This window comes from Macaca fascicularis, chromosome 10, assembly GCF_037993035.2.
Source record: "Macaca fascicularis isolate 582-1 chromosome 10, T2T-MFA8v1.1".
Classification (NCBI taxonomy): domain Eukaryota; kingdom Metazoa; phylum Chordata; class Mammalia; order Primates; family Cercopithecidae; genus Macaca; species Macaca fascicularis.
Genome location: NC_088384.1, coordinates 31,327,686 through 31,348,975, shown reverse-complemented (window position 1 = coordinate 31,348,975; position 21,290 = coordinate 31,327,686). Strand labels below are relative to the sequence as shown.

Below are 21,290 nucleotides of genomic sequence, written 5' to 3'. Positions count from 1 at the left end.
TCGGCCGCCCAGGCTGGAGTGCAGTGGCCGGATCTCAGCTCACTGCAAGCTCCGCCTCCTGGGTTCACGCCATTCTCCTGCCTCAGCCTCCCGAGTAGTTGGGACTACAGGCGCCCGCCACTGCGCCCGGCTAGTTTTTTGTATTTTTTAGTAGAGACGGGGTTTCACCGTGTTAGCCAGGATGGTCTCGATCTCCTGACCTCGTGGTCCGCCCGTCTCGGCCTCCCAAAGTGCTGGGATTACAGGCTTGAGCCACCGCGCCCGGCTCCACTTTCCATTTCAAACTTCCCACTTCCACTCACTGTTTCAACTCCTCTTGCGTGGTCACCAACAAGCCCCTCACTGGAAAATCAACCCACATTTTCCAATCTGTATCTTGCTAGACCTCTCTGCCGCACGGACACTGCTGTGCATGCCTACTTTCTCAAAATGCCATCTTCTGCTTCTGTGGTATCACATGGCACTAGTTTCTTTTCTTTGTCCCTATTCCATCACTGGCTGAAGGTTTGTGTTCTTCAACTTCTCACAATCTCACTCTTTTTTTTTTTTTTGAGACAGGGTCTCGCTTTGTTGCACAGGATGGAATCCAGTGGTGTGATCTCGGATCACTGCAACTTCTGCCTCCTGGGTTCAAGCGATCCTCCTACTTCAGCCTCCTGAGTAGCTGGGATTACAGGTGTGTGTCACCACATCAGGCTTATTTTTGTATTTTTGGCAGAGACGGGGTTTCGCCATGATTCTCAGGCTGGTGTTGAACTCCTGGGCTCAAGTGATCCACCCACTTTGGCCTCCCATAGTGCTGGGATTAGAGGCATGAGCCACCGCACTTGACCACAATCGCATTCTTCTATCTTTTCAATCCCTTGCATGATTTGAAAGACCACAGGTTAAATACCTCCCAAAGCTATCTTGAGTTGAGGGTGACCAAGCTGTAGATTAATAAATCCAACTCTGTGTAGGTAATAAAACATATAGCCTATGATTCAATTTATAATCAATGTATGCATCTACATGGGTAATAACAAAGTCTGCAAGCTTTCCAAACATTAGGTTATCTGAGAAATGGAGACAGACTTCTTACAGAAATTGCATTTTTTAATTAAAAAAAAAAAGCGGGGGCCAGAAGCGGTGGCTCACGCATGTAATCCTAGCAGTTTGGGAGGCTGAGGCGGGCAGATCACCAGGTCAGGAGATCGAGACCATTCTGGCTAACACAGTGAAACCCCATCTCTACTAAAAAATACAAGAAATTAGCCGGGCATAGTGGTGGGCGCCTGTAGTCCCAGCTACTCCAGAGGCTGAGGCAGGAGAATGGCATGAACCTGGGAGGCGGGGCTTGCAGTGAGCCAAGATCTTGCCACTGCACTCCAGCCTGGGCAACAGAGCGAGACTCCGTCTCAAAAAAAAAAAAAAAAAAAAAAAAGTAGGTCTGGGTGTGGTAGTGGTGGGAGGATCCCATGAACCCAGGAGTTCAAGACAAGACTGGGAAACACAGTGAGATCCCATCTCTACAAAATTTCTTTTTTTAAATTAGCCAGGCATGGTGCTTGCCCGAGCCCAGGAGTTCAAGGCTGCAGTGAGCTGTGATTGTGCCACTGCACTCCAGCCTTCTAGCCTGGGCAACAGATGGAGATCCTGTCTCTTCAGGGAAAAAAAAAGAGGATGAGGGCAGAAAATAGAATTCCTTATCTTCCTTCACTCTTGGGGTCACCTGCTGGTTGTGCCCACCAGCATCCATCCACTGGCTCTCTATAATCCATCCAACTGTGTTTGCCATAGGGGAGTGCTCAGGCTTGCCCACGCTCCCGGGCTGTGCTGTGGGAATGGTGACACTGACTAGGCCACATTCACCTGAGTCCCCTTGGCCACAGTGACAGATCAGGGATAGGCATGGCATCCAAGCTGAGCACAAAGAGATGATGAGAGTCAGCCCAAGTCCTGGCTGCAACGATCAGGTCAAGTCTCTTATTGCCACCATAAGAAGAGAGGCTGACCTAAAGACAGTCCAGAGCAAGGCAAAGCTGGATGATAAAGAAGTCCAGATTCTAGACACAGTGTCTGTGCCCATCAATCCACATGCAACTGAACTTTTCAGTTATCAGAGCCAATAAAACCCTTTCTCAGGCCAGTAAGTTCTTGTTATGTGGAACTGTGGAACTGAAAAGACCTCAGACAGCTGACACACCAAACCTGGTCTTCTGGTCTGTGTGAATGACTCACCCACATTCCCTTGCTCCCCAAGCACCATCATTCAATGGTAACCACTGCTTATCTTTTCACATATGTTGTTGAATTCTTTTCTGTGCATTTTCTTTTAGAAGGCTGAAATCACAATATGTATGACAAATGCTGTTTTATTTTCCCTTAGTAAATACTGCTCATTAGTATTTTCTCCCACTATGAAAACTCTGTAAAAAAAAATCACTTTTAGCAGCAGTAAAATATTCCTTTAAGTAGATGTCTCATAATTTACTCAGCCATTTGATTAACATTTGGCACTTAGGTTGTTTCTAATGCTTTACAGGTGCCTTAAATTAAACATAGACTAAACCAAATTCTCAACTGCTGTCACCCAAACTGCTCCTCCTATAGTTATCCTCAGATCTGTATTTCCTTGTAGACTGTGTGTTCTTGTCCTTTGCTTATTTATTTATACACTGTGGTCTTAGATTTGTCTCTGCTCTTTAGATACTAATAATATTAATCATGAATCTAAAGTTAATAATAATTCCTTAACTCTTTTAATTATCCTATGAGGTGGGAACTACAAATTGTCTCAATTTTGGGTTGAGGAAATCATGAAACAGAGCTTAAATAACTTGTCCAAAGTCAAAAATCCAAGTAGCAGAACCCTAGTGTGAACTCAGGAGGCTGATTCCAGAGCACTGGGTATCACCACTGCATTTTGCTGCCTTCTACAGAAGAGTTAGGAGAAGATCAAGTGTTACTCAATTTAGAACATTTTAGACCTACTGTCCATACCTAATCTAATTTTATTTAGCTTTTAAACTTTTATATGTCTCTCTTTCCTTGATGTTTGTTTTAAAACACAGGAAGTCGGCCAGGCACGGCGGGTTACGCCTGTAATCCCAGCACTTTGGGAGGCCGAGGCGGATAGGTCACGAGGTCAGGAGATCGAGACCATCCTGGCTAACATGGTGAAACCCCGTCTCTACTAAAAATACAAGAAATTAGCCGGGTGTGGTGGCGGGCGCCTGTAGTCCCAGCTACTCGGGAGGTTGAGGCAGGAGAATGGCATGAACCCGGGAGGCGGAGCTTGCAGTGAGCAAAGATGACGCCACTGCACTCCAGCCTGGGCGACAGCGAGACTCCGTCTCAAAAAAAAAAAAAAAACAAAAAAACCCCCACAAAAACATAGGAAGTCTTTCTCCATGCAGAGATCAGAAAAATACTGTATACTCTAAATATTGTTAGTTTTTCATGATACAATTTTTAAGTATCAATTATTTTAGAATTCATTTTGATGTATAATGATTTAAATTGATTTTCCTCCAAATAGCTATTCAACTAGCCCAGTACCATCTGCTGAATAATAATTTCTTCCCCCTCACTGAAGTCATTTGAGAGAATCGTAAGCTAAGACTCCTTTACAGAAAAATCTACAATACTGCTGGTTTAAGGGATACAGCAATCAAAAATTTCCAACAAACATGAAAAAATTTCAATCTCACTCTTAATTACAGAAAAACAAATTAAATGCCACTCCCCCATTTAGTTGGTAGACCTAAAAGTTCAATACCCAGAATTGCTGGAACAAAAGACATGTGACAGAATCGCTAGACTGTCCTCTACAGAGACTCGACCAATTTACACTCCACCAGCTCTCTCTGAAAACGCCCTTTCCCCACAGCCTTGACCACACAGTAGGGTATCAAACTTTGATGTTCGCTTCTGTGATGAGGAGGGCGTTAAAAAAAAAAAAAAAAAGCAATTCCTAACTTTTTGACTTTTCAATGTTTGTATCTTGCATAATGAGTAAAAATGAGTACCTTTTATACATTTAAGAGCTGTTTCAACTTCCTTTTTGGTAAACTCTCACTACCTGAACTTAAAAATTCTAGCTTGTAAGTTTTTTAATCTCTTGAGTTCCCTGAGGTCTTCCATTATTTCTTGACAAACTTAGACTATCAGTTCTGTAAGAACGCGCTCTCTCTCTCTCTCTTTTTTTAATGAGTCCTCAGACCTCCTATCTCCAAACACGTTCTTAATCCCACTTATTGCTGGTACTATGTATGTCCAGGACCTTAGAAGCCTTGATGGCACAGAACAGATACTCAAATCTATTCACTGAATGAATGAATTTATGTATGTTTTCTTAAAAATATAAAAACAACTGGCCGGGTGTGGTGGCTCACCCCTGTAATCCCAGCACTTTGGGAGGCCAAGGCGGGTGGATCACGAGGTCAGGGGATCAAGACCATCCTGGCCAACATGGCCAACATCCTGGCTAAAAATACAAAAAATTAGCCAGGTGTGGCAGTGTGTGCCTGTAGTCCCAGCTACTAGGGAGGCTGAGGCAGGAGAACTGCTTGAACCTGGGAAGCGGAGGTTGCAGTGAGCCGAGATCGCACCACTGCACACCAGCCTGTGTGACAGAGTAAGACTCCGTCTCGAAATTAAATAAACACATACATACATACATAAAAAGCAAAAATTAGCCAGGTGTGGTGGTATGTGCCTATAATCCCAGCTATTCAGGAGGCTGGGGTGGGAGAATCGCTTGAACCTGGGAGGCAGAGGTTGCAGTGAGCTGAGACTGTGCCACTGCACTCCAGCCTGGGAGACAGAGTAAGACTCTGTCTCAAAAAAAAAAAAAAAAAAAAAAAAATTAAGCCAGGCACGCCACGTACTTGTGATCCCAGCTACTCAAGAGGCTGAGACACAGGACTGCTTGAGCCCAGGAGGTGGAGGTTGCAGTGAGTTGAGACTGTGCAACTGCACTCCAGTTTGAGTGGCAGAGTGAGATCTTGTCTCAAAACAACAACAACAAAAAAGCATGGTAGAACTGTTGAAGTGTTGTTCTGAGATTTGGTCCCAAGAGACCTTGCAGCATAGGCTCTTGCTCTTTTGGAATATTTATGCCATCATGAGAAGCCACTGAGTCTAGTCTACTTTAGGATAAAGAGGCAACTGCAGGAAGGACCAACTGTAAGATATTAAACCACTACAACTGAGGGATGGTGGAGGGAGCCAGCAGATGATAGTAGTGCATGGCTGAACCAGGCGGGCTCAGCAGAACTACTCAGCTGCACCAGCCCAATGGACTCAAGAACAAATGCATGGCTCTTGTTTCAAGCCTGAGTTTTGGAGTGTTTTTTTAAAGCAGCAATAGGTAACTGATGTAAACTTTAATGTCCAATGTGAGTATGGCTGAAGGACACTTATGGGTCATCCCTACAAGGGAACATTAGGTAGTCACTCTTTAACAACTAGAGGCCGGGCACGGTGGCTCACACCTGTAATTCCAGCATTTTGGGAGGCCAAAGCAGGTGGATCAACTGAGGTCAGGAGTTCGTGACCAGCCTGACCAACATGATGAAACCAGTCTCTACTAAAAATAAAAAAAAAATTAGGCCAGGTACAGTGGCTCACACCTGTAATCCCAGCACTCTGAGAGGCCGAGGCGGATGGATCACGAGGCCAGGAGATCCAGACCATCCTGGCTAACAAGGTGAAACCCCACCTCTACTAAAATACAAAAAATTAGCCGGGCATAGTGGCGGGTGCCTGTAGTCCCAGCTATTCGGGAGGCTGAGACAGGAGAATGGCGTCAACCCAGGAGGTGGAGCTTGCAGTGAGCCAAGATCTCGCCACTGCACTCCAGCCTGGGCAACAGAGCGAGACTCCATCTCAAAATAAAAATAAAAATAAAATAAATAAATAAATAAATAAAAATTAGCTGGGCCTGGTGGCAAGTGCCTGTAATTCCAGCTACGCAGGAGGCTGAGGCAGGAGAATAGCTTGAACCTGGGAGGTGGACGTTGCAGTGAGGCAAGATCGCACCTCTTGCACTCCACCCTGGGCAACAGAGCGAGGTATGGAAAGATGTTAGACCTACAAATGCCAGTGGTATGAACATTCACACAATCCTGTGATGCAGGTACTATCAATAATCATATAAGAAAGAAAACCGGCTGGGTGCGACGGCGCATGTCTGTAATATCAGCACTTTGGGAGGCCGAGGCAGGAGGACTGCTTGAACCTAGTAGTTCAAGACCAGCCTGGGCACCATAGTGAGAACCCATCTCTACAAAAAATACAAAAATTAGCCAGATGTGGTGGTGCATGCCTATAGTCTCAGATACTTAGGAGGCTGAAGTGGGAGGACTGCTTGAGCCCGGGAGTTTGAGGTTGCAGTGAGCTATGATCATGCCTCTGCACTCCAGCCTGGGTGACAGAGCAGGACTCCATCTCAAAACCAAACCAAACAAAAACACAATCCACCACTCCCCCTAAAAAAGAAACAAAAGAAAACTGAGGCTCAGAAAGGTTAAGGAGTTTGTCTAATAGTCACACAGCTAGTAAGAGGCTGGGTTGTGGACTGTACCCAGGAGGTCAGGCTACAAAACCTGTACTCCTAACACCTGATGCTATACTGCTCCCTGTAGCACCACCAATTCCCATTTCTCCACTTTCTTTATTTTATTTAGAGCTTTGCACTACTTCTTCATTATATTCACCCAATACCAGCATTGCAAATTTAATTTCCTGGATTTTAGTGGTGTCAATTATCTGCATGAATGAATCTCAAACTTCATAATCTTAACCTAAAAAAAATGGCCAGCAGTGGTGGCTCACGCCTGTAATCCCAACACTTTTTTGTTTTTTTTTTTGAGACAGAGTCTTGCTCTGTTGCCCAGGCTGGAGTGCAGTGGCACGATCTTGGCTCACTGCAAGCTCCGCCTCCTGGGTTCATGCCATTCTCCTGCCTCAGCCCACTGCAAGCTCCGCCTCCTGGGTTCATGCCATTCTCCTGCCTCAGCCTCCCGAGTACCTGGGACTACAGGTGCCCGCCAGCTAACTTTTTTGTATTTTAGTAGAGATGGGGCTTCAGCGTGGTCTCGATCTCCTGACCTTATGATCTGCCCACTGTGGCCTCCCAAAGTGCTGGGATGACAGGCGTAATCCACCGTGCCCAGGCTGTAATCCCAACACTCTGGGAGGCCAAGGAGGGTAGATTGCTTGAGCCCAGGAATTCAAGACCAGTCTGGCAACGTGGGGCAATGCTGTCTCTATGAAAAATACAAAAAATTAGCTGGGCGTGGTGACATGCGCTTGTGGTCCCAGCTACTCAGGAGGCTGAGGTGGGCAGATCACGCGAGCCCAGGGAGGTCGAGGCTGAAGTGAGCTGTGATCATGCCATTGTACTCCAGCCTGGGCAACACAGTAAGACCCCTCTCAAAAGAAAAAAGTGAGGCCAGGTGAGGTGGCTCACGCCTGTTAACCCCAGCACTTTGGAAGGCCGAGGCGGCGGATCACCTGAGGTCAGGAGATTGAGACCAGCCTGGCCAATGTGACGAAACCCCGTATCTACTAAAAATACAAAAAAATTAGCCGGGCATGGTGGCGTGCGCCCATAATCCCAGCTACTCAGGAGGTTGAGGCAGGAGAATCGCTTGAACCTAGGAGGTGGAGGTTGCAGTGAGACAAGATCACACCATTGCACTCCAGCCTGGGCAACAAGAGTGAAATTCTGTCTCAAAAAAAATTAAAAATAATAATAATAAAATGAAATAAAAAACAAAATGCAGGCTGGGTGGGAGCTGTGGCTCACGCCTGTAATCCCAGCACTTTGAGCGGCTAAGGCAGGTGGATCACCTGAGATCAGGAGTTTGAGACCAGCCTGACCAACATGCTAAAACCCCATCTCTATTAAAAATACAAAATTAGCTGGTCCATGCCTGTAATCCCAGCTACTTGGGAGGCTGAGGCAGGAGAATCACTTGAACTCGGGAGGCAGACGTTGCAGTGAGCCAAGATCACGCCATTGCACTCCAGCCCACTGGGCAACAGGAGCAAAACTTGAAAGAAAGAAAGGAAGAAAGAAAGGAGGGGAGGGGAGGGGAGAAAAAAGAAAATGAAAATAAGCGGCCGGGCACGGTGGCTCAGGCTGAGGCAGGTGGATCATGAGGTCAGGAGTTCAAGACCAGCCTGGCCAAGATGGTGACACCCCATCTCTACTAAAAATACAAAAATTAGCCAGGCACGGTGGCAGGCATCTGTAATCCCAGCTACTTGGGAGGCTGAGGCAAAGAACTGCTTGAACCCGGGAGGCAGAGGTTGCAATGAGCCGAGATCACGCCACTGAACTCTAGCCTGGGCGACAGAGTGAGACTGTCTCAGAAAAAAAAAAGGAAAAAAGAAAATGAAAACAAGCATAAAAAAAGAATCAGAAATAGTTTGATGCAAATCATGATTAACTACAGACAAGAGTAAGGAAACAAATAGGAGAGGAACATCTGGGAGTAGGCCTTTTTTTTGTTTTTTAAGAGAGAGAAGAGTCTCTCCGTCAGCATGGAGTGCAATGATGCAATCACAGCTAACAGCAGCTTTGACCTCCTTGGGCTTATGCAATCCTCCCTCCTCAGTTCCCCAGGTAGTTCAGACTACAGGTAGGTACTACTACACTTGGCTGAATTTTGAGTTTTTAATTTTGTAGAGATGGGGTCTTACTATGTTGTCCAAGCAGGTCTCAAATTCCTGGCCTCAAGCGATCCTCCTGTGTTGACCTCCCAATGGGCTAGGATCACAGGCATAAGCCACCATACCAGGCCTAATGATGCATCTCTGTTGCTTATGCACCTCTTTAAAAAAGCGACTCAGGAAATAACATTTAGTAACATTTAGGTAACATGCTTAGGAGGTATAATATACAAGCCAATCTAATCAGTAACATGTATTATGCATGTGACATTCTAGCTAAAAATATCCTACCATCAAAATACATTACAGGCCGGGTGTGGCTGCTCACGTCTGTAATCCTAACATTTTAGAAGCCCAGGGTGAGCAGATAGCTTGAGCTCAAGACTTCGGGACCAGACTGGGCAACACGGTGAAACCCTGTCTCTATAAAGAATACAAAAATTAGATAGGCATGGTGGCGGAGGTAGTTCCAGCTACTCAGTTGTAGTCCCAGCTACGCAGGTGGCTGAGGTGGGAGGATGGCTTGAGCCTGGGAGGTGGAGGTTGCAGTGAGCCGAGATTGTGCCACTGCGCTCCAGCCTGGGTGATATAGCCAGATCTGTCTCAAAAAAAAAAAAAAAAAAAAAAAAAACCCCAAAACCAAAATACATTATATAATTACAACCACACAGATAGAAGCTTGCACACATTAGTGCAAAAAAAACGAAAGGTTACTGTGGGATCCTGGTGATCAGGATCATACTCCCTTACCATTCCTCCTATACTTCTTAACTGTCTACAATGATGAAATTCTTCTACCTTTATATGAAAGATTAAAAGAAAGTTTCTCCCATTTTCAAAAGAAATTCAGTTCTAAACAACCAAGTATTTCTCAACCTTCACTCAGGTCAATACATAAAACCAATTCAACATTTAAGTAGACAGTTGTTAAATCTACATATACACATATATTCATATGCATGTACAGATAAACACATATAGATAAAACAGGAAGTTAGAAATAGCTAAATTTCTAACAGAAGACTGGATAAAAATGCTATAAAATCATTAACGATAAGCTAGATCTATGCACTGATGTGAAAAGATGTTCAAGACACAATTCTATTAACAATGACATTTAGGGAATAATTATAAAAGAATTTTACCTTCTTAAATATTTCTATAATTTCTGAATTTTTAAAAAAGTTAACCCTTATAATAATTATTTTAAAAAAATTAATTATAGAGAAAATACGTACACGTATGCAGATAAAGATATGGAAGGACAAGCACCCTATTCAGATTCCCCCCTCCACTTTTAAGGAATCCTGTTTTTATAAATGGGCCCACCTAGATAATCCACCTACCTAGAGAGACAATCCAGGAAAATCTTCCTATCTTTTTTTTTTTTTTTGAGACAGAGTCTGGCTCTGTAGCCCAGGCTGGAGTGCAGTGGTGAGATCTCAGCCCACTGCAAGCTCCCCCTCCTGGATTCAAGCCATTTTCCTGCCTCAGCCTCCCAGGTAGCTGGGATTACAGGTGCCTGCCACCACGCCCAGCTAATTTTTATTATTTTTTATTTTTTTATTTTTTTTTTTAGTAGAGATGGGGTTTCACCATATAAGCCAGGATGGTCTCCATCTCCTGACCTTGTGATCTACCCACCTCAGCCTCCCCAAAGTGCTGGGATTACAGGTGTGAGCCACCGCGCCTGGCAACCTTCCTATCTTAAAAGTCAGCTGATGGGCCTACTCTGGGCATACCACACCGCTCATGCATTAGCCCTGCCCTGTAAGGAGCAGTTGGAAAAAAAAAAAAGGTCAGCTGATAAACAATCTTGATTGCATCTGCAACCATAACTCCTGTTTGCCAGGGAACCTAACACAGTTAATAGGCTCCAGAAATTAGAATATAGCCATGGGGGTGGATGGGGGGGTCATTATTCCGCCTATCATGGTTTTATAATAGTATGATGTTTTAAAAACTAGCTGCCTAATATATTTAACAGGTACATGTTAAATGGGAATAAAGGATAATACAATTATTAAACGAAGATGACCTAAAAAAAAAAAAAGGGTAAAAATCAAATGTATCACTTTTTTCTTTTATGGGTACTCTAAAAAATCTTTGCCGGCCGGGCGCGGTGGCTCAAGCCTGTAATCCCAGCACTTTGGGAGGCCGAGACGGGCGGATCACGAGGTCAGGAGTTCGAGACCATCCTGGCTAACACGGTGAAACCCCGTCTCTACTAAAAAATACAAAAAACTAGCCGGGCGAGGTGGTGGGCGCCTGTAGTCCCGGCTACTCGGGAGGCTGAGGCAGGAGAATGGCGTAAAAACCCGGGAGGCAGAGCTTGCAGTGAGCTGAGATCCGGCCACTGCACTCCAGCCTGGGCGACACAGCGAGACTCCGTCTCAAAAAAAAAAAAAAAAAAAAAAAATCTTTGCCTAACATAAGGTCATGAAGATTCTCTCCTGTTTTCTTCTTGAAGGTTAATAACTTTAGGCCTTATATTTAGGTTTATGTTCCATTTTGAGTTTTGTAAATTTTGCATATGGGTGTCTAATTGTTCCAGCACCATTTGTTGAAGAGACTGACACAAGCAATGACGTGGATTTTTATAAATCTCAAATGCATTATGCTGAATGTGAGAATCTAGACATAAAAAGGCTACATACTCCATGATTCCATTAACATGACATGCCAGAAAAGGCACAACTATAGGGATAGAAATCAGATCAATGATTGCCAGAGACTGGGTTTGGAGAGGGGTGACCCACTACAAACGGCACAAGGCAACTTTTGGGGATGATGGGAGTATTATTCCACATCTCAATTGCAGCGGTTGTTATACGACAGTTCATGTTTGTTAAAATTCAGAGGCCCGCACAACTAAAAAGTGTGAATTTTATTCTGTGTAAATTATTATTCAATAAACCTGATTTTAAAAATTATCAAGTGACAAGATGAAAAGGTGTGATTTGTTTGCAGGGTTCAGCGCTGTGGCTCACGCCTGTAATCCCAGTACTTTGAGAGGCCGAGGCAGGCAGATCAAAAGGTCAGGAGTTCGATACCAGCCTGGCCAGCATAGTGAAACCCTATCTCTACTAAAAATACAAAAATGAGCCGGCGTGGTGGTGCGTGTCTGTAGTCCCAGTTACTCAGAAGACTGAGGCAGGAGACTCGCTTGAACCCAGGAGGAGGAGGCTGCAATGAGCTGAGATTGGGGCACTACATTCCAGCCTGGGCGACAGAGTGAGACTCTGTCCCAAACAAAAACAAAACAAAAGAAAGTGACCTTAATGCAAGTTAAAATTAGCAAAGAAACCAAAAGGGGGAGAACTAGACAGTCATTACCAGGCTCCCTTACTGCACTGCCACTGTTTCCCAAAAAAAGGGAAGACAGCAATTCAGAGTGAGCACTAAAGAAAGCATTATCCAATAGCCATAGGCTCACTTTTCAGGCTAGTGACCTAACAATTTAACAAACATGAAGCTAAGTCTAAGAAAAAACTAATCAACGAAATAACATTTACCTTTGGAGTCAGCATTTGGGAACAGCCTGTTCCATGGCACCTTATTTTTGTGTGGAAGAGAAAGCAAATAGTTCCTAGCTTTTAAATTTATTATACAATTCAGGTCTTCTTGTGATGGGGATCCAAGAATACCTATCAGATAAAAAAATTAGCTGTTAGTTATCAAGACCAAGGCAAATGACTACACACCATCAACTGTGAGTCAGAATGAACCCTGATAATTAACGGTTTATCACCACCCCTAATGCTTACCTTTCTTAAGTTTTTACACAAAAGTCCTTAACACTTTAAATCAGGGAAGGTTAAAAATTCACACCTACCACAGGTTAAAGAGTGTATTAGAATTCTTCTTAATTTAATGAAGTGACTTTGATATAAGCTGTAGGCAGGCAAACTTGAGTAAATTTAGCTCCTGAAGGGCTCGGGAACCTTACCCAGAATGTGGTTCAGCTGGTCAAGATAATGCTTCCCTGGAAAGATGGGCCTGTTAGAAAGCATTTCTGCCAGAATGCAGCCTACAGACCAAATATCAATGGACTTGGTGTAGCCCTGCAGGAGAAAGAGAGACAAGACTGAAAATGGCATCTGGTGTTATAGGACATGAAGAGATCTTCCTGTATGACAGGTACATTGCTGATGGGACTCTGAACTTCTCCTTTGACTCCACAATTCGGAAAGATGAGTAAACAGCATGGAAAAACAAAAAACAATTTGGCTTTCTTTGAGAAGCTGAACAACCAAGATTATGTGATTTTATTTTTCTCTTCATAGTTGATTAACTTGGGCTGGGCACAGTGGCTCATTCCTGTAATCCCAGCACTTTGGGAGGCAGAGGTGGGCAGATCACTTGAGGCCAGGAGTTTGAGCTTAGCCTGGCCAACATGGTGAAACCCCATCTCTACTAAAAATAAAAAAAAATTAGCTGGCCATGGTGGTGGGTGCCTGTAATTCCAGCTATGTGGGAGGCTGAGGCAGGAGAATTGCTTGAACCCAGGAGGCAGAGGTTGCAGTGAGCCAAGATTGTGCCACTGCACTCCAGCCTGGGTGACAGAGTGAGACTCCGTCTCAAAACAACAACAAACCCACAAAGTTGATTAATTTATTAAATTAGAATTTCCAAAGTATACATCAGTCCTTTTTTGAAACAATTTGAGAGACAGATTTAGAATTGTCATAAATTGGAGCTGGAAAAAGAAAAAAGGTCTAAAAATCTTTTCTGGGCTGGGGGGAGAGTGTGCTAACTCCAACATATTTTACCAAGCTCTTCTAAAATATTCTCGGCTGGGCATGGTGGCTCATGTCTGCAATCCCAACACTTTGGGAGGCTGAGATGGGCGAATCACCTGACGTCAGGAGTTCGAGACCAGCCTAGCCAACATGGTAAAACCCCGTCTCTACTAAAACTACAAAAATTAGCCGGGTGTGCTGGTGGGCACCCATAGTTCCAGCTACTTGGGAGCCTTAGGCAGGAGAATCACTTGAACCTGGGAGGCAGAGGTTGCAGTGAGTCAAGACTGTACCACTGCACTCCAGCCTGGGCAACAGAGGGAGACTCCATCTCCAAAAAATAATAATAATAAAAAATAAATAAATAAATAAAAGAATTCTCATCTTCTTTTCCTATTCATTTTTCAGGAATATATTTTCTTTTAAAGGAATCCTGTTAGAAGTCATGGGAGGATACTTTGGGAAGCTGAGGTGGGAGCACTGCTTGAGGCCAGGAGTTTGAGGCTGCAGTGAGCGCTGTTAGACTCCTAATGGCAGCATGTGAAAGAAAATGCATTTCCTCATGTCCTCAACAACACCGGGTATTATCTAATTATTTTATTATTATTATTTTTGCCACACACAGTGGCTCACACCTGCAGTTCCAGTTACTCGGGAGGCTGAGGTGGGAGGATCACTTGAGCTCAGGGATTGGAGGCTGCAGTGACCTATGACTGAGCCAATGCATTCCAGCCTGAGTGACACAGTGAGACCCTGTCTCTAAAAATAAAAATTAAAAAAAAATCATGTAAGGATTCTGTCTGAATTATAACAATGGTGCAAAAAAGATGTTTCTCCAAGGAATATAAGCTGACTCTTCTAAAATTAAGAGATGGTGTCATCACTCTGTCACTCAGGCTGAAGTGCAATGGTGTAATCATGCCTCACTGCAAAATCAACTTCCTTGTCTCAGGTGATCCTCTCACCTCAGCCTCCTGAGTAGCTGGGGCTACAAGCATACACCACCACACCTGGTGAATTTTTAAATTTTTTGTAGAGAAGGACCCCCACTATTTGCCCAGGCTGATTTCAAACTCCTGGGCTCAAACAATCCTCCTGCCTCAGCCAAAGTACTGGGATTATGGCATGAGGCACCATGCCTGGCTCCAGATGAGCCTTCTAATACAATGAAACGAGAAGTAAAACACTGCTTTTCTGATATTCATGTAAAAAATGCATGACACAAAACTGAGGGGCATTCTACAAAATAGCTCATCGGCACTCTTAAAGGAGACTAAAGAAACACAACAACCTGTCGCTATGAAAAGTACAAATATAAATAAGTAAATTAGCCAGGAGCGGTAGCACGTGCCTGTAGTCTCAGATACTTGGGAGGCTGAGTTGAGAGGATGGCCTTGAGCCCAGGAGGCGGAGTTGCAGTGAGCTGAGACGGTGCCACGGTACCCCAGCCTGGGTGACAGAATGAGAACCTGTTCTTTTTTTTTTTTTGGAGATGGAGTCTGGCTTTGTCACCCAGGCTGGAGTGCAATGGCGCGATCTCAGCTCATGCAACCTCCACCTCATGGGTTCAAGCGATTCTCCTGCCTCAGCCTCCTGAGTAGCTGGGATCACAGGCGACTGCCACTATGCCCAGCGAAATTTTTTGCATTTTTAGTAGAGACAGGGTTTCGCCATGTTGGCCAGGCTGATCTCGAACTCCTGACCTCATGTGATTTACCTGCCTCAGCCTCCCAAAGTGCTGGGATTACATGTGTGAGCCACTATGCCTGGCCTGAGAACCCGGTCTTAAATAAGCAAGCAAACAAACAAAACCCATGACAGTGTAACATGTGAGCCTGTGCCCAGGTGGTGGGGTGGTTTGGGTGGGGTATAGTTCAAAGGTTATTGGGATAATATCCAAAATGTGAATATAAACTGTGCGTTAGATATTGAATCAGTATTAAGTTTTCTGATTTTGAAAACTGTACTGTGGTCATGTTAGAGAATACTCTTAAGGCAGGGTTTTTCAACCTCGGTATGACTAACATTTTGGGCTGAGGAAGTTTCTATTGGGAGGGCGGTTCTGTACATTGTAGGATTTTTAGCAGCATCTCTGGCCTCTTGATGCAAGGAGCACCCCCTACCCCTCATTGTGACAACCAAAAATGTCTCTAAACATTGTCACATGTCCCCAGGGAACAACAGAACCATGGTTTGAATACATACTGAAACAAGGTAAAGGGGCATAACTACAATTTACTCTCAAATGACTCAGAGTGCGTGGGAGTGCCCACACACATGCACACAAAGAATGATAAAGCAAATGAGGCAAAAGCTAAAAAATCGGTGAGCCTGAATCTGGGGTAAAGGGTATTTAGGAGTTCTAACTGGCGGTTTTATAAGAGTGTTCCAGAGACGCCTATGGGTTCCCTCTAGAGGATTTGAGAGGTCACAGTACATTTATTATACTACTATGACATTTTCATCCTTTTCAGTCACGAGTGGAAAGGAGATTTTTCCAGATGCAATATGAAGAGTGATGATTTGTACATGAGATGTGACATTTGGAATACCTGTGTAACTCAGTGAACCAGTATTTTCCAAATACGTAACAAAATCATGCATGAGTATGAGTGCAAGGTAGACTAAAGAATTTTAACAAAATAGTATCAAGAGTTCACTGATATGATTTCAGATTCCACACTGCAATTAACCTTTAAGAAACCACCACTTGTTCAAATTGGAGGTAGTATCAAAGAATAGCCACAAGTAGCTGAAAAGACTACTAAAATTTCCCTCCTTCTTCCAGCTACATACCTGTGTGCAGAGTTTTCCTCATGAACTTAAACCAAAACAACATATTTGACAGACTGAATACAGAACCAGATGAGAATCCAACTGTCTTCTATTAAGCCAGACATTAAAGAGACTTGCAAAAATGAAAATAATGCCACTCTTTTGTAAGGTTGTTTTTTGTTTTGTTTTTTTTAAAAGACAGGATCTCACCCTGTTGCCCAGGCTGGAGTGCAGTAGTGTGATCATGGTACACTGCAGCCTCAATCTCCTGGGCTCAAGAAATCCTCTCATCTCAGCCTCTTGAGTGGCTGGGACTATAGGTGCACGCCACCACGCCCAGCTGATTTTAAAATTTTTTGTACAGACCGCAGGGTGCGGTGGCTCACGCCTGTAATCCCAGCACTTTGGGAGGCCGAGGCGGGCGGATCACAAGGTCAGGAGATTGAGCCCATCCTGACTAACACGGTGAAACCTCGTCTCTACTAAAAATACAAAAAAAATTAGCCAGGTGTGGTGGCGGGCGCCTGTCCCAGCTACTCGGGAGGCTGAGGCAAGAGAATGGCATGAACCCAGGAGGCGGAGATTGCAGTGAGCTGAGATCGCACCACTATACTCCAGCCTGGGCGACAGAGCGAGATTCCATCTCAAAAAAAAAAAAAAAAAAAAAAAATTTTTTTTTTTGGACAGACAGTTTCACTATGTTGCCAGGGCTGGTTTCAAACTCCTGGTGATCCTCCTGCATTGGCCTCCCAAAGCGTTGGGATTATAGGGAAAAGCCATCACGTCTGGCCTCACTAAAATGTTTTTATTGTGGAAAATAAACTTATTCTTATGAAAAACGTATAACTTAACATGTAGTGGGTTTACTATTTAAAAATTAATGAATACATTTTCAAGTTTCATATTATAGGCCGGGCGTGGTGGCTCACGCCTGTAATCCCAGGACTTTGGGAAGCTGAGGCGGTTAGATCACCTGAGGTCAGGAGTTTGAGACCAGCCTGGCCAACATGGTGAAACCCCGTCTTCACTAAAAAATACAAAAATTAGCCAGGCATGGTGGCAGGTGCCTTAATCCCAGCTATGCAGAAGGCAGGAGAATCGTTTGAACCCAGGAGGCGGAGGTTGTAGTGAGCCAAGATTGAGCCATTGCACTCAAGCCTGGGGGATGAGAACAAGACTTCTCTCAAAAAAAAAAAAAAAAAAAAAGTTTCATATTTAAAATAACAATAGATATAACCTATATACATAAAAAAATGTGTGTAGGTCCTTGTTTTTTTTTTTTTTTAAAGACAGTCTCACTGTGCAGTGCTGGAGTACTGTGGCACGATCTTGGCTCATTGCAACCTCCACCTCCCGGGTTCAAGCAATTCTCCTGCCTTAGCCTCCAAGTAGCTGGGATTACAGGCATGTGCCACCATGCCCAGTGCATTTTTTGTATTTTTAGTAGAGACAGGGCTTCTCCATGTTGGCCAGGCTGGTCTCAAACTCCTGGGCTCAACTGATCCATCTGCCTCAGCCTCCCAAAGTGCTGGGATTACAGGTGTGAGCCACCACACCCAGCTGATTCTTGATAATTTTTAACATATGTAAAGGGATCTTGGCCGGGGGCAGTGGCTCATGCCCGTAATCCCAGCAATATGGGAGGCTGAGGTGGGTGGATCAGTTGAGCCCAGGAGTTTGAGACCAGTCTGGCCAACTTGGCAAAACCCTGTCCCTACAAAAACACACAAAAATTAGCCGGGCATGGCGGTACACGCTTGTAGTCCCAGCAAAACGGGAGGCGGGGCCAGAGGAACGCTTGGGCCCAGGACAGGGAGGCTGCCATCCTGGGTGACAGAGAGAAACACTGTCTCAAAAAACCAAACCAAAACAAACAAAAAACAAAAGCCAGGCGCGGTGGCTCACGCCTGTAATCCCAGCACTTTAGGCTGAAGTGGGTGGATCATCTGAGGTCAGGAGTTCAAGGCCAGCCTGGCCAATGTGGTGAAACCCAGTCTCTATTAAAAATACAAAAATCAGGCAGGCATGGTGGTGGGCACCTGTAATCCCAGCTACTTGGGAGGCTGAGGCATGAGAATCACTTGAACCTGGGAGGCGGCAGTTGCAGTGAGCCGAGCACTCCAGCCTGGGTGACAGAGTGAGACCCATTCTCAAAAACACAGAACGAACGAAAGAAAGAATGAACGAACGAACGAACGAACGAAAGAAAGAAATGTAAAGGGATCCTGAGACCAGAAGGTTTGAGAATGGCTACCTTATACTTTTCTTACAACTTTTATTTTTTTAGACAGTCTCACTCTGTTGCCCAGGCTGGAGTATAGAGGCATGACCTTGCCTCACTGCAACCTCTGCCTCCTGGGTTCAAACAATTCTCATGCCTCAGCCTCCTGAGTAGCTGGGATTACAGGTGTCCGCCATCATGCCTAGCTAATTTTTTGTGTTTTTAGCAGAGATGGAGTTTCACCAAGTTGGCCAGGCTGGTATCGAACTCCTGGCGAGTAATCCACCCATCTCGGCCTCCCGAAGTGCTGGGATTACAAGTGTGAGCCACCGTGCTTGGCAACTTTTCTTTTTAAAAATTTTTTTCTTTCCTAAACAAGCTAAAACAGAGCAAGTTTTCTGAAAGCTGAAATTCTACAAAACGTTACAAATATGTACACAGAGTGCTCTAGCTTCTCAAAAGTGGGACAATATGAGTTAAAAAAAAAAAAGAAAATTAAAATGGACAACACATAAAAAAAAATTCTAGGCCGGGTGTGGTGGCTCACGCCTGTAATCCCAGCACTTTGGGAGAGGCCGAGGTGGGTGGATCATGAGGTCAGGAGATGGAGACCATCTTGGCTAACACGGTGAAACCCCACCTCTACTAAAAACACAAAAAATTAGCCGGGCGTGGTGGCAGGCGCCTGTAGTCCCAGCTACTCAGGAGGCTGAGGCAGGAGAATGGCGTGAACCCAGGAGGCGGAGCTTGCAGTGAGCCGAGATCGAGCCACTGCACTCCAGCCTGGGCGCAGAGCGAGACTCCATCTCAAAAAAAAAAAAAAAAATCCTGGGTCTGTAATAGTGTTTTAAAAACAAAGATAGGATACACAGGAAGAGAAAGGTAAATGGGAAAAATCTTCATAGAAGAATGCTAGCTAATACAAGTAAAAGGAAGAATAAATTTAGAAAATTACCATTTTATAACCCCCAATATGATAACTGACAGAAGTAAGTGCTGAATCACTGGGGGAAGCCTGCTGGGAAACAGATTCACATACACCATTCTCCAGGAATCTGTAGTGGTCATGTCAGAAACGTGCAAGCTACATCTCATCAGGAAGAACTCATCGGAAGAATCCACAATGTGAACCACTTTGTGAAACAACTGATCTGTACATTGCAAAGTACTGAATATCTTGAAGAAGAGAGGAAGGGCAAGACTGTTCTAGACTAAGAATAATGCATGAAACAATTAAATCATGTGTTGAAAACAGAGTTACTTAGACTTTTTTAGGGGGATGGGATGTCATGAAATTAATGCTGATCATTTTATGAAAGGCTAAGGGTACTCTAGCTGTGGGAAGAACACTTTCTTTGTAAGAAGCATTAGTATGCCCCAAAGGGTCTAGGAGTGAAGTGGTATATGTTGCTGAAGTGTCACACGGTCTGACAAAAGAGAAGAGACAGAAAAAGAGAGAGGGAGAGAAAGGAAAGAGTAAGAGAGGGAAGGAGGGATAGGAAATATGACAAGATGTTAACAGCTGGAGAATCAAGGACAGGGGCATATGGGTGTTCACTCTACTCTCAATTTTTCTATGGGTTTGATAATTCTCTACATTAATAAAAATGAACAAAATGAAGACAACTGTTAGAAGTAACATTCTCAGGCTACAGGTATTGCAAATAAGAAAAAAATGAACACTCAATTTTCACTTTGGTGACCCTGCAAGTAGAAGGAAAAGCTGGTCATCTTGAAGAACACCCTCTCTGGCTACTTCTGCCTGGAGGGTAATCAAGAAGTGAAGACAGTGGGGGCATCTAAGTCAGAACGGAGACTGCAAGACCAAGAAGCCACACCAGGACAAACGCACACCAACAGCTCCCTTTACAACTGGCACTGAACACTGGCATGCCAATGCTCCTTGTTTAGAATGGCTGTCACGTGGCCAGTCAGAGAAAGAACCTGTTATGTGGGATTATTTGTGATACAGAATTAGAGAGTCAACATGGCATTTTCTCCTCTGAAACATCTGTTACACCAAATCCTTCTTTATAATGGAATTTATGTTAATGAGATTTTACTTTTATAACTAAACTGAACAAATGTAGGACATCAAGAAAAACTAAATGCTTTAAACAAATTCCATTTCCTTATGAAAAAAATCTAATAGCTTATCTGTACTCACAAAGGATGGAGGAAGAGAAAGAAGCCTATGAGCTAATTAGACCTGTTGTTTCATTTCCACTAAGCCTCTCAGGACTATTTCTGGTTCCTGGGCCCTAGATACAAGATCCAATGTCTATTTTTGTTGCTTTTCTTCAAGTATCTTTACATGATAGCAGATGGAACTGTGTTTAAGAATCTTATAAACCTGAGACACTAGTTATAGGTAGTATGTCAGGCCTACTTAACTACTCAATTTTCACACCTTATTCATATATTATTTGCAAATGACAGTAAAAATACTGAATCTCAATCTCCATAGCAGCCCTCAATTTTTGCCTCCTGGCTCATAAACCCAACAAAAAATGTCACACTTCACTTTTTTGGGCTTTTGTAAACTTATTTATGACCAAGACACAGACCTTGCCAGTACAGTGTGGATGAGACCTGGTGCACTCTCTATAGCCACTCACAGATGCAGAGGAAAGCACTTCATTTGGAAGCAGGAAATCATGGAAATCATATAATTTCAAAAGAATCTACAGCAGTTCCTACTATGTCCACATTTATGTTTTCTTCAAGTACAACAAATTACAATATAATTCTGCCAAAGAGACATTCTTCATTATCAGAAAAATTTGACCTTTATAGAACAGCCCTGGCCCATGTTTACAGAAATACACATTACTGAATAACCTCTACAACAAACCCAGCGCACACCTAACAGTGACAGCGATAAGCAG

At 44.0% G+C, this 21,290-nt stretch overlaps 1 protein-coding gene across 1 annotated transcript in view; it reads right to left on the bottom strand.

Moving 5' to 3' along the window:
* MAPK1 (mitogen-activated protein kinase 1) overlaps positions 1-21,290 on the bottom strand; it is a 109,771-nt gene that overhangs the window by 19,638 nt on the left and 68,843 nt on the right. Inside the window, exons 5-6 of the mRNA XM_005567863.5 lie at positions 12,614-12,728; positions 12,180-12,311 (exon numbers count right to left, since the gene is read on the bottom strand). Coding sequence (XP_005567920.1) covers positions 12,180-12,311; positions 12,614-12,728 — 247 coding nt within the window. The remainder of the gene's footprint in view (positions 1-12,179; positions 12,312-12,613; positions 12,729-21,290) is intronic.